This window comes from Vigna radiata, chromosome 1, assembly GCF_000741045.1.
Source record: "Vigna radiata var. radiata cultivar VC1973A chromosome 1, Vradiata_ver6, whole genome shotgun sequence".
Lineage (NCBI taxonomy): Eukaryota > Viridiplantae > Streptophyta > Magnoliopsida > Fabales > Fabaceae > Vigna > Vigna radiata.
In genome coordinates this window covers 8,718,210-8,733,300 of record NC_028351.1, presented here as the reverse complement: position 1 = coordinate 8,733,300, position 15,091 = coordinate 8,718,210, and the positions used below count along the sequence as shown (strand labels likewise).

The window sequence follows — 15,091 nt, the reverse complement described above, 5'->3', positions numbered from 1 at the left end:
TATAAAAAATAAAATTATTATTTATAATATTTTTAAACAATTCTTTTAATATTTATTATTGCTATTTTTATTTTTATTTTTTTATCATAATTATTATAATAATAAAAATTATATTTATTAAGAAATAAATGTATATTAAATAATNTTAAAATTTTAAATTAAATTAAACTATTATTAAATTTAAAATGAAATTTAAAAAATTTCTAAAAAAAATTGTATAGATTTTAAAGTCTATTAAAATGGTGTAGGATGACTATAATAAGAGAGAAAAAAAAATTAGAAGGGTATAGGTTGACTTTAATAAAAAAGAGAAAAAATTAGAGAGGTGCAGAATGACTTTATGAAGAAAGAGAAAATATTAAAATAATATTAATTAAGATTAAAATGGTAATTTTTAGAGGTGCAGGATGAAAGCTTGGAGGTGTAGGACGAAACATCCCGAAAGGATAAGGCTCGAGCAAGGTTACAACTGAGCGAAACACCCTCGTGTTAGGGTTTGAGAACGAGTGAGGCAGAGAAGAGGGCTTGCTATCCTGACCAGAAGCTCAAGGACTCCAGAGGCACTTGACCGGAGGGATGAACCTGCAAAGAAGAAGAAGATGATCGGAGGGTGGAGATTAGATCTCGTGAGCGAAGTGAACAGAGAGCGTTCGATCAAAGAAGCGCGAAGCGTCGAAAGTTAGTCTTTTTCCCTTTCTCTCTTATCTCCAGTTTTACCTTATAAAAATGGCTTGTATATAGGTTCTGTGTGTGTTAGACAGTGGAATAGACAGTGAGAAAAATAGTCTCTTATACCGATTCCAGTTTGCTTCAATATAATGAAATTTCTTTTCCAGTGTGATTTCCTGTTCATTTTACAATTTCTGCAATTTTACTTTTCGTTTACTGCTGTAATGATTCCTTTGCGATTTTGAGTTTTGATTCTTGTCCAATTTTAATTGATTTCTGCTTTTAGCTTTGATTTTCTGCAATGTTAATGATTCCAGCGTTTTAATGGTGCTTTTAACTCGTTTATACCTGGGGGAAATGATTGCTGCGCATAAACGGCTGAAAGAGCAGAGTCAAATCCTGTTTATCCCAGGTTGCGATGATGCAGGTATTGACGTTGTTGATTGTTATTGCTCTCTCTCGCTATTTTCTTTATGTGTTATTCATTACTTTTAGCAACTTCTTTCAGGTCCTTCTACTGGTCTTCCTGCTCTACCAAGAACTCCAAAACACATACCCAATGCCATATTTTCAAGCAACTCTTGCAATCAGACAAAAGCCATAAACTACAATTTTAGAGGACAAATTACAAGCTAATTTTTTTGAATAAAGAGTCAATATAGTGGACATGCTGTTGACCGGCTTTAGTTTCTCCCACTTTACATTACATAAACCGTTGATAAGAGATCCCCTGCCTAATTTCATCCAGCAGAAACCTAATGATATTATTGTGTCATGGAGAATTTGTATACAAATTTTTCATGACACCATGGTAACATAGGGTTTTTGCTGCGTGAAATTACACTGGAGATCTCTCATCAATGGTCAATGGTAAGGTGGGAGAAACTGAAGCTGGAATCAAATTGTTCAGTAATGCATTATTGACTCTTTATTCAAAGATAAATGTCCGTAATGTAGTTACTTATAGCACTGTAGTTTATGATTTATGAACTCTATTCAAAGATAAATGTCCAAATGGTTGTGATTTGTATTCCAAAAGAAGCTTATGTTGAAATGGTCGAGGAATTTATCATAGTATAGTTACCTATACCACTGTAGGCTTTTGATTGATGAATATCTTACAAGAAACCTGAAAGAAATGCAATGTTTTGTTTGTGTATATGTGTTTATGTGGGGAAGGATATTCTGAAAATTAGAGATTAAAAATGTTTGAAATCTTTATATAATATTTATAGTTAGTTAGTAATTTATTTAAACATATTATTTCTATATTATTGTCCATATTCAACGTGTAATATATAATATGAGTTTGTGTTAAAGAAAAATTAACTATATTACGGAGTAATTAATTTTTATATTTTTTAATTGTTTTATTATATATATATATATATATATATATATATATATATATATATATATATATATATATAAACCCATTAAAATTTTAATTTAATAGAATAACAAAAATGATTAAGTTTAAATTATAATTTTTAGGAGCAGCCCAATTTTCAAACAAGTTGTATATCTTATTTAATTGAAAGTAGTAAGTTCATTTTTATTTGTTTATATGATTAACGGTTTGGATTTGAGATAAAAACATATTTAATTTTGTAGATAACAAAATTTGATTTTTAATAGATAAGGAATTAAGTTTTGTTGTGAATGGATTTAAAAGAGAGTGGTTGAATGGATATTGATATGATTTGAACGTAAATTAGGGAAGAAAAGATTTGAAATTTTTTTTTAAAAAAATTAATATAAGATTTGATTAAGTGTAACTGATTTTTTTGTGTGAAGAAATGAATATTAGAATAGTAAAAATGGATTAGTTGAGTCAATTTGATTTCTGATTATGTAAGTCAATTCGGATTTTATGTTTTTACTTAAAAAATTTAAAACTTTTTTCTTTAAATTAAGTATATTTGGTTTTTTTTACCTCAATAATCACGAATAACTAGAGAAATATGATACTTATGACTTTGTTGGATTACGATTATATTTTATTGTAAATAGTAATGACTCTGATTTTGCATCATACATTAAAATAAAATAACTAAAGATAATTTAGTTTAAATTTTTATACTTAAGGTGCAGGAAGTAAATAGGTAAGTGTAGGAAAAAAATATCTATTTTTTCTTGGTTAATAACTCTTCTTGGTCCCAATTTTGGTTCGGAAAATTCGTTTTGGTCCCTGAGTTGAATTTGTGTTTAATTTCGTCCCAAAGAACGAATTTAATGTTCAATTTGGTCCTTTTCAGTAACTCCGTTAAAATTGTTAACGACAACGTGTCCAGCTCTGCAACTGTTGAGTGAGGTGTCATTTCTTTGCTGACTGGGAGTCCTTTTCAGTTGGAATTAGGATTTTTTAAAAAATTTAGAAGGGCAAAGTGGGAAAAAAAGAAATATTTTCTTCTTTCTCTGAAACCTTAATTCCTCTACCATTACCCAAACCCCAACCGCCGACCACGGACCATGGTCCATCATCTTCTTCCTCACACGCCTAGTTCCTCATTTCAGATGCAATGAACAAGCTCCCACTGAAGTATTCATCCTCATCTGGTTACAAATTCTCCAACAATCAGGTTTTACCCCTTGTGTCAGTGAGAACACGAGAGAGCAGCGACGCTCATGGGTTTGATGGCAAGTCTGTGTTTCAGGTGATGGCAAACTCGTGGCAGCGTAGGAGTTCTGTGATGAAGGCTTTCTCTGGTTCGTCATCGGGCTGGGAAACGAGGGTGATTATTGCGAGATTAGGGTAGTTCGCAATTCTCTGTTTCACGATTTGGGGGACATTGCGATTAGGGTTTACTGAATTGGGAATTTATTTTGCGCATTGAATTTGTTGCAACGGAGAACTCTCGTGGCGGGTTTTGCATTTTTGATGCGATGAACCAAGATCCCACTGAAGTACTCTTTTCATCTACCTACTGTTACCAATGAAGAACATTGGTGAAATTTGAAAAAAATGATTTTGATGATGATGCAAAAAGATAGACTTGAAGAAAATATTATAACTTGTCTTTAAAAGCACTTTGTAGAATACAAATGTATTAGGAATGTCTTTAAATATGTAAATGGTAGAGGAAGAAGAAGATGGACGGTGGTCGGTGGTCGGCGGTTGGGGTTTGGGTAATGGTAGAGGAATTAGGGTTTCAGAGGAAGAAGAAAGTTTTTCTTTTTTTCCCACTTTGCCCTTCTAAATTTTTAAAAAAATCCTAATTCCAACTGAAAAGGACTCCCAGTCAGCAAAGAAATGACACCTCACTCAGCAGTTGCAGAGCTGGACACGTTGTTGTTAACAATTTTAACGGAGTTACTGAAAAGGACCAAATTGAACATTAAATTCGTTCTTTAGGACGAAATTGAACACAAATTCAACTCAGGGACCAAAACGAATTTTCCGAACCAAAATTGGGACAAAAAGAGTTTTTAACCTTTTTTCTTTTTATGTTTAGGTAAATGTAGGATTTTTTTTAATTTTTTTTTATGTTTGTTTGGTGAAGCAATCTATCATAGATTCAATAAGAAGAATCAAATTTTTAGTAGATTGGGTTTAATTTTAGTCTGTATTAAAGTTTGTGATTTTTTTAATCTAATTAAATTTGAATTTGAATATATAATGGTTCCAATTGATTCACAGATTTCATTTTGACATATCTGTGTCACTGTTCTTCTAAGGAATTCTTAATTTATCTTTTCTTTGCCAGCAACAAAGTCCACATTATGAAACACCAACAACAACATGGCAACAGAACAGGTCCAAAGATCCATAGCAGAAGGAAAATATGATCATATTTTCAGATTTCCACAATATTCTTAATTACAAAAAATTTGTTGTGCTAAAGTGGAAAATTTTGTTCTTGTCACCTTTTAATTCTTTTGGTTAAGATTGAATTGTAGAATTATTCTCATCACGACATCCAGTACAATTTCATATACAAGTGTCTATATATATTAGAAGTTATTTTAAGATAAGAACCTGAAATATCAAAACAGAATTAAAATATTTTTTTTTATATAAATAATGTGTAAAATAATGGATGCACAAAATAAAGAAAAGATAAACACAGCTTTTTAATATGAAAAAACTTCATTAGGAAGTTCATGGATAGAGTCCAGTAAAACACTTTAAAAAAAAAAATATTATTATTATTATTATTTATTTACATAAAGTTTTTTTTTTTAAGTTTTCAAGGACAGTATAAAAATATCATCCATAAAAAAATAACAATACAAAAAAAATCTAATAGATATCTAATTAAATAAGAGAAGAAACTAAATGTAAGAGATCTAATTTTTCTGCATAAATTTGTACACAGATGGTTTTCTTTTTCCTTTTCACTCTCGGTGACTCTTTTTTTTCCTCACTAAAAACATTTGGAGTTTTTATATTTGTGTCCCCCTCTTAAAACTCAACGTAAAGAGTTGTATTATTTTAAAAATTACATAAAATACTGATACCTCATATAAGAATATCTTTTTCTTTTCTTAATGAAATTAATTTGGACAACCTAACCCTACAAAATGTGACATTATACAAAGAGTCTCACTTGTACCAAAAAATAAAAAATATAAATATTAAAAACAGAAGAATTACAATTCTAAACTAGTTTAGAAATTTTTTTTCCATCAATTTATACATTATTCACTGAAATTCATAGAGAATATTTTTTTTTAAAAAAAATACATTAATAAGTAAATCCTATTTAAAAAAATTTAAATTTTAAAATAAAGAAGTTAGGTAACACAATTTTAATCTAACATCGCATCTTTAATAATTTTAACACTGGAAAAATCACATATGAAATAAACAAGAATAATTAACTTAAAAGAAGACATATAAATTTAATATCATTAGGGTTATCTTATCATAATCATATCAAGAAACTTTACATATAACAGTAAAAGTTTCTATACAGTGACTAAAGGTTTAACTAGAGTTTTACAAAACATCAATTATACACATAAACTACTCATACTTTTTATATATTTGTATCATTATCCTCCAGTACTACCACCTACTTGTTATGAATGGTATGGGTAGTGAGACGAGGGACGTGGAACCCAATGGACATATGGCAAAGAGGGAGGAAAACAAGAAGATAAATGATTTTTTGACATATCTAAATTTTTTATATTCATTTGAAACTATTCTTACTTATTTTTTATTTTCTTTTTTCTTGAAAAATTACAAAACTTTACGCTTTTTGAATCAATTTATTTTTATATTATGTATCAAATAAATGTAAAAGTGTGTCATAATATTATTACTGAAATAAGAAACTGCGAAAAGGTATTGCTAGAAGAGAAAGGTGTGGAAGATATGAAGTGTCCTTTTCTCTCTCTTGGTCCTTTTGAGATATTTTCTGCCAATTATGTTATTTTTTGCAATTTTAATATACTGAGTGACAATTTATTACTCTATCATTTTTATTTATATGAGAGATTTCATATTTCATATTATAACATATAGTGCTCTTCTTTCACCTATTGCCTTATTATTTCATTGTTATCAAAGTTCATTACATTTGATGTTTTTATTACATTACTCAATAGAAACATTTTCTCTGCTTACAAAATTTAAGTAATCATTATAAAAGAAAAAAAAATCTCAATAGACACAAATAGAATAATAAGCTAATTTACCAAAGAACATAGTTCAATAAATTAGACGACAACACAAACAAAAGGTATTCATAGTTAAAAATATTTTATGAAAAATATTAATGTAAAAAAACTCATATTTAAAGAAAAAATTGTTAAGAATTTAAACATGCATCTAATTTTATATTATTAAAAGTTGAGAAATGTCAACGATACAAAAAAAAATTAAAAAATTATATTTTAAAGTTTTAAATTAAAAATAATAGTTTTTTTTATTTAGTTGATAGTTTTATTAGTGAAAAGTCAAAACCACAACCTCTCACTCCCTTCCTCCTAAATTCTTTAAATCAATCTTATATCTTTTCAATATTAACTGAATATCACTAAATAAACCTTACATATGCTTAATTCATATAATATCTCAATGGGAATCCAAAATCTCATCTCTCAATTACTTCCATTCTCTACCCTAAGTTTCGTAAGTGTTTTGCTTAGTGAAAGTAGGTTTTGAGTGTTAATCATTGAGATTGCCACTTGTAAACATTGCAGTGGATACTGAAAAGTATTACGTGTAGAAAGGAACAAAGGTACAAAGAGTTCTGATGTCGTTTTCACACCAAACTTTCTATACCCTTTTTTACGTTAGTTTTCATACGGTTGAAATGCTTTTAAGACTAGGGTTTCATATGGTATTAATTATCCTTTCAAAATGTAACTGTTTACATTAATTTTAATATTTTAAAATATATTAAAAAATTTCTTAACATATCAAAACTAAGATATTTTAAATACACACAAAAAATCTAATAAAAAATCTGAATTCACGATGCAAAAAGATTGTTTCAATCTAAAGCACGTGATCAAAGTCATATAAGGACGATGTTACCTTGGACCGACACTGATCCCATAAATCTTATTTTCGTAGAGATAACATCAAAATATTTATTAAAGCTATAAAACATCATTGTAATACAAGTGACCAGATGATATTTACGTTGCTGTGAGAAGGATTATTCTCCACCACAGGACTGAAAAATATCTGTGATTGAACCAAAAAAACATCAATCAATACGCATGTATGTATTTTGAAGATGAAATATTAAATATAATTGATATAATTCAAAATATTCTACTTGACTCCTTTCAACTACAAGAGAATAATCTATCAGGATCAGCTTAGTACCGAAAACTGAGATTATATTCTTGAACTCACAGATTCAATGATCAGTGTGGAAAAGAGTATGTTAGAGTAATACTTTTACAGTGATGGATTGTTTAATGCTTATTGAACTTGTTATGGCATTAAGAAATGAAACATGCTTGTTGAGAGATCGGGAAACAAGAAAAAAAAGTAGAAAATGTAATAAATGAGATAACGTAATGAGAAAGACAGAAAAAAGGTTAAGTTAAAGCTTGATGAAAATACAATGTCAGCAATACCATCGATAGTACTGTATTCAAGTGGCAAACATTTGTGGATGTGCATGGACCACACAAAGTTGAACAGGTACAGTTAAAGCAAGAAAAATATCTTACCATGATAGCAGTTCAGGGAATTTATCCTCGTGGAAATAGAAGTTCAGGGAATTTATGCTTGTAGAAATAACCGTTAGTAACTAAAAAGAAGAGAAAATTCCCAGCTTCGAATATAAGTGGAGATTCTATCTCTTTCAGAGTTCAGTGTGTAACACTTGAGGTTCATTGGTTGAGAAGAAACCATATTCAAAATGGTCATCACATCCGCTGCCACACACCCAGATGAACAAGATGAGTGTCTATCATCAACGTTTGCTTCCAGATATGTGCGGCAACCTATTCCCAAGTATGTGTCTTTTTCTTAGAATTTCACATTTAGTTGTTGTTGGTCCATTCTGTGGAGGAAAGCTTAGATAGCAGAAAAAGAGAGAGGAAGTTTGATTTCTATTGAATGAGGTTTTTTTGTTGTGATGGGGTTGGGGTGGAAATGCTGAATGCAGGTTCAAGATGCCAGATAATTCTATACCAAAGGATGCTGCTTATCAGTTAATAAACGATGAGTTGATGTTGGACGGCTTACCAAGGCTCAACTTAGCCTCGTTTGTGACCACTTGGATGGAGCCTGAGTGTGAAAAGCTCATATTGGCCTCGCTTAACAAGAACTATGTTGACATGGATGAGTATCCTGTCACCACTGAGCTTCAGGTCTGCCACTTTGCCTAGTAATTTGGTGTCTTCATATGATAACAACATATTGTTCTTCATTTTCTCTTTATTTAATGAATTAACAAGCAATCATCTTTAAATTTTTTATTAATAGAAAACATAAGATAAGGATAAGGTGAAACTCTTTTAGAGTTAGTTTTGGAGTAACTTGGTTCTTCTTCTTCTTTGAGATAAGTTCTGCCACCAAAATCTTGAATTGACTGCAGCATCAATGCTTTTGGAGTCTTTGCAATGACTGGTACATTAAAAGTTTTGTTGAATTCTGCAGAATCGGTGTGTCAATATAATAGCAAATCTATTTCATGCTCCTCTGAGTGAACAAGAGACTGCAGTAGGTGTTGGAACTGTGGGATCATCTGAGGCAATAATGTTAGCAGGTTTGGCTTTCAAAAGGAAATGGCAGACAAAAAGAAAAGCAGAAGGTAAACCATATGATAAGCCCAACATAGTTACTGGGGCTAATGTGCAGGTGTGTTTACCAGTATCCATAACCAGCTTTTAACTATGTGCCAGATTTTGGGGCCTTTAGACCTCAATGTATGATGATCTCTGAAATTTACTTCACAGGTTTGTTGGGAAAAATTTGCAAGGTACTTTGAGGTTGAGCTCAAGGAAGTGAAACTCACAGAGGGATACTATGTGATGGACCCAGTGAAAGCAGTTGAAATGGTGGATGAGAACACCATCTGTGTTGCAGCCATTTTGGGGTCAACCATGACTGGAGAATTTGAGGATGTGAAACTTCTCAATGAACTTCTCACTGAAAAGAACAAGGAGACAGGTTGGGATACCCCAATTCATGTAGATGCTGCCAGTGGGGGGTTTATTGCTCCATTTCTCTACCCTGATCTAGAGTGGGATTTTCGTTTGCCATTGGTGAAAAGCATCAATGTTAGTGGTCACAAGTATGGTCTTGTCTACCCTGGTGTTGGTTGGGTTGTCTGGAAGAGTAAGGATGACTTGCCAGATGAACTTGTTTTTCACATCAATTATCTTGGTTCTGATCAGCCAACTTTCACGTTGAATTTCTCCAAAGGTAGCATGAGTTATTTGATTTTTTATGCAATTAGTGTCTTTACATCTATTACTTTCTGTTTTCTTTCTCATGCAAGTGTGTTTCTTTTAACAGGATCCAGTCAAATCATTGCTCAGTATTACCAATTTATTCGGCTTGGCTTTGAGGTAATCATGTTACCGTCTTGGTGCTGAATCTTTATTATAAATATGCTTTTATGAATATTTATATAGTGAAAGAATAAAACTAATTTATAATATATAAAGTATAAATTTCATTTTACACAGGGTTTTGTGAAAGATAAAGTTAGACTTAAAGTTCATTTTTTAACTATTATTAATTACATGAACAAAAAGTGTATTACAGGGCTATCTTGTGCAAAACCTATTTTGTCTTATGCTTTTGCTATTGTTGTTGACAAAAAGGGTTACAAAAACATCATGGAAAATTGCTGGGACAATGCAAGAACTCTGAGGAAAGGAATTGAGAGAACAGGAAGGTTCAACATAATCTCGAAGGACATAGGGGTGCCACTTGTGGCCTTCTCCTTGAAAGACAGTAGCCAGCACTCGGTGTTTGAGATATCAGACCAGCTGAGAAAATATGGGTGGATAGTTCCAGCCTACACAATGCCACCAGATGCAGAGCACATTGCAGTCCTGAGGGTGGTGGTGAGGGAGGATTTCAACCATGGTTTGGCTGAGAGACTTGCTGCAGACATAGACAAGGTTGTGAAGCTCTTAGACACACTTCCTAGCCCCATCACAACCAATGCTGCTCATGTCACACCCATCACCCCTGAGCCTAATCAGAAGATCAGTAAGAGTGATATAGAGACTGAGAGAGAGATTACTATCTACTGGAAGAGACTTCTGGAGGGGAAGAAACTTGGAGCATGCTAGCCTTTTGGCCACTTTGATGTGGTGTGTGAGTTAAGGTGGTGATTTATTATCATTGTGCATGTGTGTAATGGCTACGTAGCAATAAACAATGCCAATGCATGACAGATTCTAATAGTCTGTGTTGTTCTTGCCTAAGAAAAAGCTTTTCTAATCATGAAAAGCCACTGTTATCACATATATATTGTAAGTTTTTTCTAAAACCAATAATATCAAAAGATTCACATTATGTTTTATTTCGGGTGAATTTGCTTTTTAAGATGAATTTGAGAGAATGTATTGAAGTGAATTTCAAGAGAACGAAAATTTGTTCCTCATATTTTAAAATACTCTAATAAAAACAGAGTTTAAATATATGAATATATATTGATATGTAAAAATAAAAAACAAAGTCTATTTTTTATAAGACTTAATTTTGTTTTAGAAAATTAAATTTTATTAATTTTCCTTTTACTCAACTATAATTCACACCTTGAAGTGAGTTGATTCAAGGTTTATTGAATAAGTATTTTTTACTGTCTACAATACATATAATCCGAGGAATATAATTAAATTCAATGGATTAAAATTAACATATAATTTATTTATTTTTCTTCACAGTTACACGAAAGTACAATTTTAATTCTTATAAAAATATAATTACATCTAGTTTCAAATTCTTAAGAAATAAGTAGTTTAGTTTAACCTTATTTTTAATCGTTCATGTAATTATTAATAGAGAATGTTTAATATGTGCATTTGTCATCACAATAGTTAAAGTTAATGTCATCTACCTGAATAAATTAACTTACGATACGGTTACCACTAACCTTGTATCTATTTTTGTTAATCATTACATAAGGTTAAAAAACATTAGTCTAAAAAAAATTAAAATAAAAAATTAAAACTATATATAAAAAAAAAATATGAAATCAAAACCGGATTCAAGTCTAAAATTAAATTAATATATAGGTAGATACACAAATTATTCATGGTCTCCATCTTCAAAAATCAAAATAATGGCACGATTTTCTTTATTAAAAAAAATACCAACGTTATATACAAAAAAAAAAAATCATATTAATTATAATAAAATGTGAGAAAACATTGCACAATCACTACATTTCCTTCGCCCCTTTTTTGTAGTGGAAGCGACGCTGCCGTTCTGAAGCATCAGCATCCTCCGCAGGAAGCTCTGCTATCTCTCCTTCCCTCTGTTCCTAATCACCGAACGGCAATTTCACACATACCCAGATATCAAAACTCCATCTTTTTCATCTACTACTAATTTCTGAACCCACTCTCACTCTCCTTTCATTGCCTTCAACTCCCACACCAAAATTACAATGATGGGTATGTTTCGTAGGTACATGAATTATCTGAAAACTCCTTCATTTTCATTGTGCATCCACCATTATCGTCAAATCTTCAGAAACAAAGTTCTCGCACAAGTTGAAACAACACTTCACTCAACAAGGTTTTCACCCTCTCATTATTCTGTTCATTGCCAAAGGCCATTGTTATCTGATAATAAAAATTCTCGTGTGCGCTTCATTCAATATTCATTGCCCTTGAACTATTATATTGCTTGTTATATCCCCAATCGTAATTACTGTTCGGAAATTGTTTTCATGAATCAAGATCTTAGTTGTTATGAGAGTGAAATTGATCAGGTTTGTAGCACAATGGTGGAGGGAAGTGGTTTAGAAAGTGATGTTGGTAAGGTGTATAGCACGATGGTGGAGGGTAGTGGTTTAGAAAGTGATGTTGATAAGGTTTATAACACTATAATGGATAATTTAATTGGATTTAACAATTTGGAGGAGGCTCTTGGCCAATTGGGGATCCCATTGTCCACTCCTTTGGTTATTGGGGTGCTGCATAAGCTTAGATATGATGAAAAAATTGCATTTAGGTTCTTCACTTGGGCTGGTCATCAGGAGAATTATTCACACGAGCGCCGTGCTTATAATGATATGATGGACATCCTATCTAGTACTAAGTACAAGGTGAAACAGTTTCGAATAGTTTGTGATATGTTGGAATATATGAAGAGGAATGACAAGATTACGGTTCCGGTTGAAGTTCTGATGACGATTTTGAGAAAGTATACTGAGAAGTATCTTACTCATGTGCAGAAGTTTGCAAAGAAGAGGAGGATAAAGGTGAAGACACAACCGGAAATAAATGCATTTAACTTGCTATTGGATGCTCTGTGCAAGTGTTGTTTGGTTGGGGATGCTGAAGCTCTGTATAAGAAAATGAGGAAAACGGTCAAGCCTAATGCAGAAACGTATAATATATTGGTTTTTGGGTGGTGTAGGGTTAGAAACCCCACTAGAGGGATGCAACTACTGGAGGAAATGATTCAACTGGGTCATAGACCTGACAATTTCACATACAACACAGCCATTGATACATACTGCAAAGCTGGTATGATAACAGAAGCTGTTGATCTTTTTGAGTTCATGAGAACAAAAGGTTCAACTATATCTTCCCCCACTGCCAAGACTTATGCGATTATAATCGTGGCTCTTGCCCAACATGATAGAATGGAGGAGTGTTTTAAACTTATAGAGCATATGATTTGCAGTGGTTGTCTTCCTGATGTCACAACATATAAGGAAATAATTGAGGGAATGTGTGTGTGTGGAAAGGTAGATGAAGCTTACAAATTCTTGGAAGAGATGGGAAACAAGGGTTATCGGCCTGATATTGTTACTTATAATTGTTTTCTCAAGGTCCTTTGTGACAATAAGAAGTCTGAGGAAGCCCTTAAATTATATGGAAGAATGATTGAATTGAGTTGCATTCCTAGTGTTCAGACTTACAATATGCTGATTTCAATGTTTTTTAAGATGGATGATCCTGATGGGGCATTTGAGACTTGGCAGGAAATGGATAACAGGGGCTGCAGACCAGACAGTGACACATACTGTGTGATGATCGAGGGGCTATTTAGCTGCAATAAGATGGAGGATGCTTGTTTTCTTTTGGAAGAAGTGATAAACAGAGGAATAAAGCTGCCATATAAAAAGTTTGACTCCTTTTTGATGCAATTGTCTGTGATTGGTGATCTCCAGGCGATTCAAAGGCTCTCAGAACATATGAGGAAATTCTATAATCATGGCATGGCTAGACGTTATGCCCTAAGCCAGAAGCGTAAGAGCATGAGTTTAAGAGGGAGATAATAGTTACAAATTTCTTTCTTGAGTTTGCGCTACCTGTCAGGAACTGAAGGGGCAAAATTAAGAGGGGTCTTCTCATGACAGGTCAGACAAAATTTTTCTGGAAACATGGCAAGTTATAATAGCATTCACTATTTCAGATACCGGCTTAAGGCTTGCCTTGCATATTGGATTCCTTCATGGTGATAACTAGTTGCATCTTTGAACATATTCTGTTGGTCATGCTGTTTGCTACCAAGAATTTTTTGCACGAAGAACTGTAAGTCTCTTGATCTTTTCTACTCTCTTTTTTAATTCATCTAGAGAAACAATGGAAGCTGTCACAGACACATTTTTTATTGAACAATGTTCATTAGTTGATGCAGCCTAAAGATGAGAAGATCCATGTATGTATTTTATTGTTACATTTGAGGACAAAGGTTATACTTCTGCACGATGGTAAACTTTATCATCTTCAGCATAAACATTATAACATTATGAGATTTTATGTTGCATTTTGGGAAGCCATGGTTTACTTGGACTTTTTAAAGTACAATTGTAAGGAATATTTCTTCACTTCAATAGTGATGATATATACATATTGTCTTCTAAAATTATTTGTAACATATTATTTTCTTCTTGTATAATACTTGTTCCCATTTATTTTGATGTTTCTTTCAGTAGGAGGCTTGTCTGTTTGGCTGAAGATCCAGTGGTGGTAAAAGGTGGAGTTTAAAACATGTCTGGCCAGTGCTTTGATATATGTGATTAAGATCATTCTCTGTGAATGTTTTCTGTGTTTTATAAACCATACCACAAAGATATAGTTGTACATTACAATGTATTGTGCACGGCTATATCATGTTGTAAAGTTTCTTGAAAGCTAATATTTAGCAGCCATTCTTAATTTAGCTCTTACATTTTCACAGTAATCCAATGTCAATTTCAAAATGTTATAAGGATAATAAAAGAGATATAGACATGTTTTAAGCTATGGGGACAATGATGTGCTCTCTCTATTGAATGAGAACGTTTATTTTTTTCAACAATAATATATTAAAAAGATTCTTAAAAAATGTTTTAAGGGAAAATTATTTTATGTTTTTTAGAAGTTCTTATGGAAAAAGTTATCCAAATATCACATTAAGGAACAAATTTGTTTCCCAGTTGTTAGTTTTTCAAATAAAAAATTATAAATTTAATTAAATTTAACACTCATTTGAGTTGCGTCAATTTTGAGCGTTTGAACTGCGCCATTTTTCTTATTATATTTTGATAAAACACATTTTGTATAAATGAGTAGCACAATTAAATAATAAATGTTAAAAAATAAAAGAATTATAATTTAATAAACAAATTATTGGTGAAACCATTAGGATTCTTTTCTTGTGGTGTCGTGTTGGAGATACTAGGAACTTATGAAGTATTTAAGTTGAAAAAAATAAAAATAAATTCTGGGAACAGTATGTAAAATTTATATTTAATAATATATATTAAATGTAATTTATATTTAAAAACATCAATTATATGTATTTTTAGGTGGAAAAATCCGACAA

General features: G+C 31.6%; 3 protein-coding genes across 8 annotated transcripts; all 3 read left to right on the top strand.

The window, feature by feature from the left end:
- The first annotated feature begins 435 nt into the window (after nucleotides 1-435).
- On the top strand, nucleotides 436-1,828 carry LOC106766685. 2 transcript variants are annotated; one of them, XM_014651400.2, is made up of 3 exons: nucleotides 436-678; nucleotides 956-1,096; nucleotides 1,178-1,828. In XM_014651400.2, the coding sequence occupies exons 1-3, from the start codon at nucleotides 600-602 to the stop codon at nucleotides 1,303-1,305; spliced, it is 348 nt and encodes a 115-aa protein (XP_014506886.1). In that variant the 5' UTR covers nucleotides 436-599; the 3' UTR covers nucleotides 1,306-1,828. The 2 variants fall into 2 exon arrangements, 1 of the variants encoding a protein (XP_014506886.1); XR_001376111.2 differs by having other exon boundaries at nucleotides 444-678; nucleotides 987-1,096.
- Nucleotides 1,829-7,799: 5,971 nt separating this feature from the next.
- Nucleotides 7,800-10,623, top strand: LOC106774216 (glutamate decarboxylase 5). The gene is made up of 6 exons (XM_014661131.2): nucleotides 7,800-8,095; nucleotides 8,250-8,454; nucleotides 8,744-8,944; nucleotides 9,043-9,511; nucleotides 9,605-9,657; nucleotides 9,916-10,623. Exons 1-6 carry the CDS (start codon nucleotides 8,001-8,003, stop codon nucleotides 10,390-10,392), a joined length of 1,500 nt encoding a protein of 499 aa, XP_014516617.1. The 5' UTR covers nucleotides 7,800-8,000; the 3' UTR covers nucleotides 10,393-10,623.
- An 857-nt stretch (nucleotides 10,624-11,480) lies between these two features.
- Nucleotides 11,481-14,530, top strand: LOC106766920 (pentatricopeptide repeat-containing protein At1g73400, mitochondrial). Of its 5 annotated transcripts, none has more exons than XM_014651902.2 (3): nucleotides 11,481-13,815; nucleotides 13,922-13,994; nucleotides 14,217-14,530. In XM_014651902.2, the coding sequence occupies exon 1, from the start codon at nucleotides 11,715-11,717 to the stop codon at nucleotides 13,557-13,559; it is 1,845 nt and encodes a 614-aa protein (XP_014507388.1). In that variant the 5' UTR covers nucleotides 11,481-11,714; the 3' UTR covers nucleotides 13,560-13,815; nucleotides 13,922-13,994; nucleotides 14,217-14,530. The 5 variants fall into 5 exon arrangements, with proteins under 5 accessions (XP_014507388.1, XP_022639612.1, XP_014507236.1 ...); XM_022783891.1 differs by having other exon boundaries at nucleotides 13,913-13,942; XM_014651750.2 differs by having other exon boundaries at nucleotides 13,913-13,994.
- The last annotated feature ends 561 nt before the right edge of the window (nucleotides 14,531-15,091 follow it).

Bases quoted from the DNA above. Each gene is read 5' to 3' on its own strand.
- LOC106766685 (XM_014651400.2), top strand. From the start codon at position 600: ATGATCGGAGGGTGGAGATTAGATCTCGTGAGCGAAGTGAACAGAGAG. The intron at 679-955 runs GTTAGTCTTTTT...TTCTGCTTTTAG, and splicing joins AGAAGCGCGAAGCGTCGAAA to CTTTGATTTTCTGCAATGTT. The intron at 1,097-1,177 runs GTATTGACGTTG...AACTTCTTTCAG, and splicing joins CCCAGGTTGCGATGATGCAG to GTCCTTCTACTGGTCTTCCT.
- LOC106774216 (XM_014661131.2), top strand. From the start codon at position 8,001: ATGGTCATCACATCCGCTGCCACACACCCAGATGAACAAGATGAGTGT. The intron at 9,512-9,604 runs GTAGCATGAGTT...TTCTTTTAACAG, and splicing joins CACGTTGAATTTCTCCAAAG to GATCCAGTCAAATCATTGCT. The intron at 9,658-9,915 runs GTAATCATGTTA...GTTGACAAAAAG, and splicing joins TTATTCGGCTTGGCTTTGAG to GGTTACAAAAACATCATGGA.
- LOC106766920 (XM_014652127.2), top strand. From the start codon at position 11,715: ATGATGGGTATGTTTCGTAGGTACATGAATTATCTGAAAACTCCTTCA.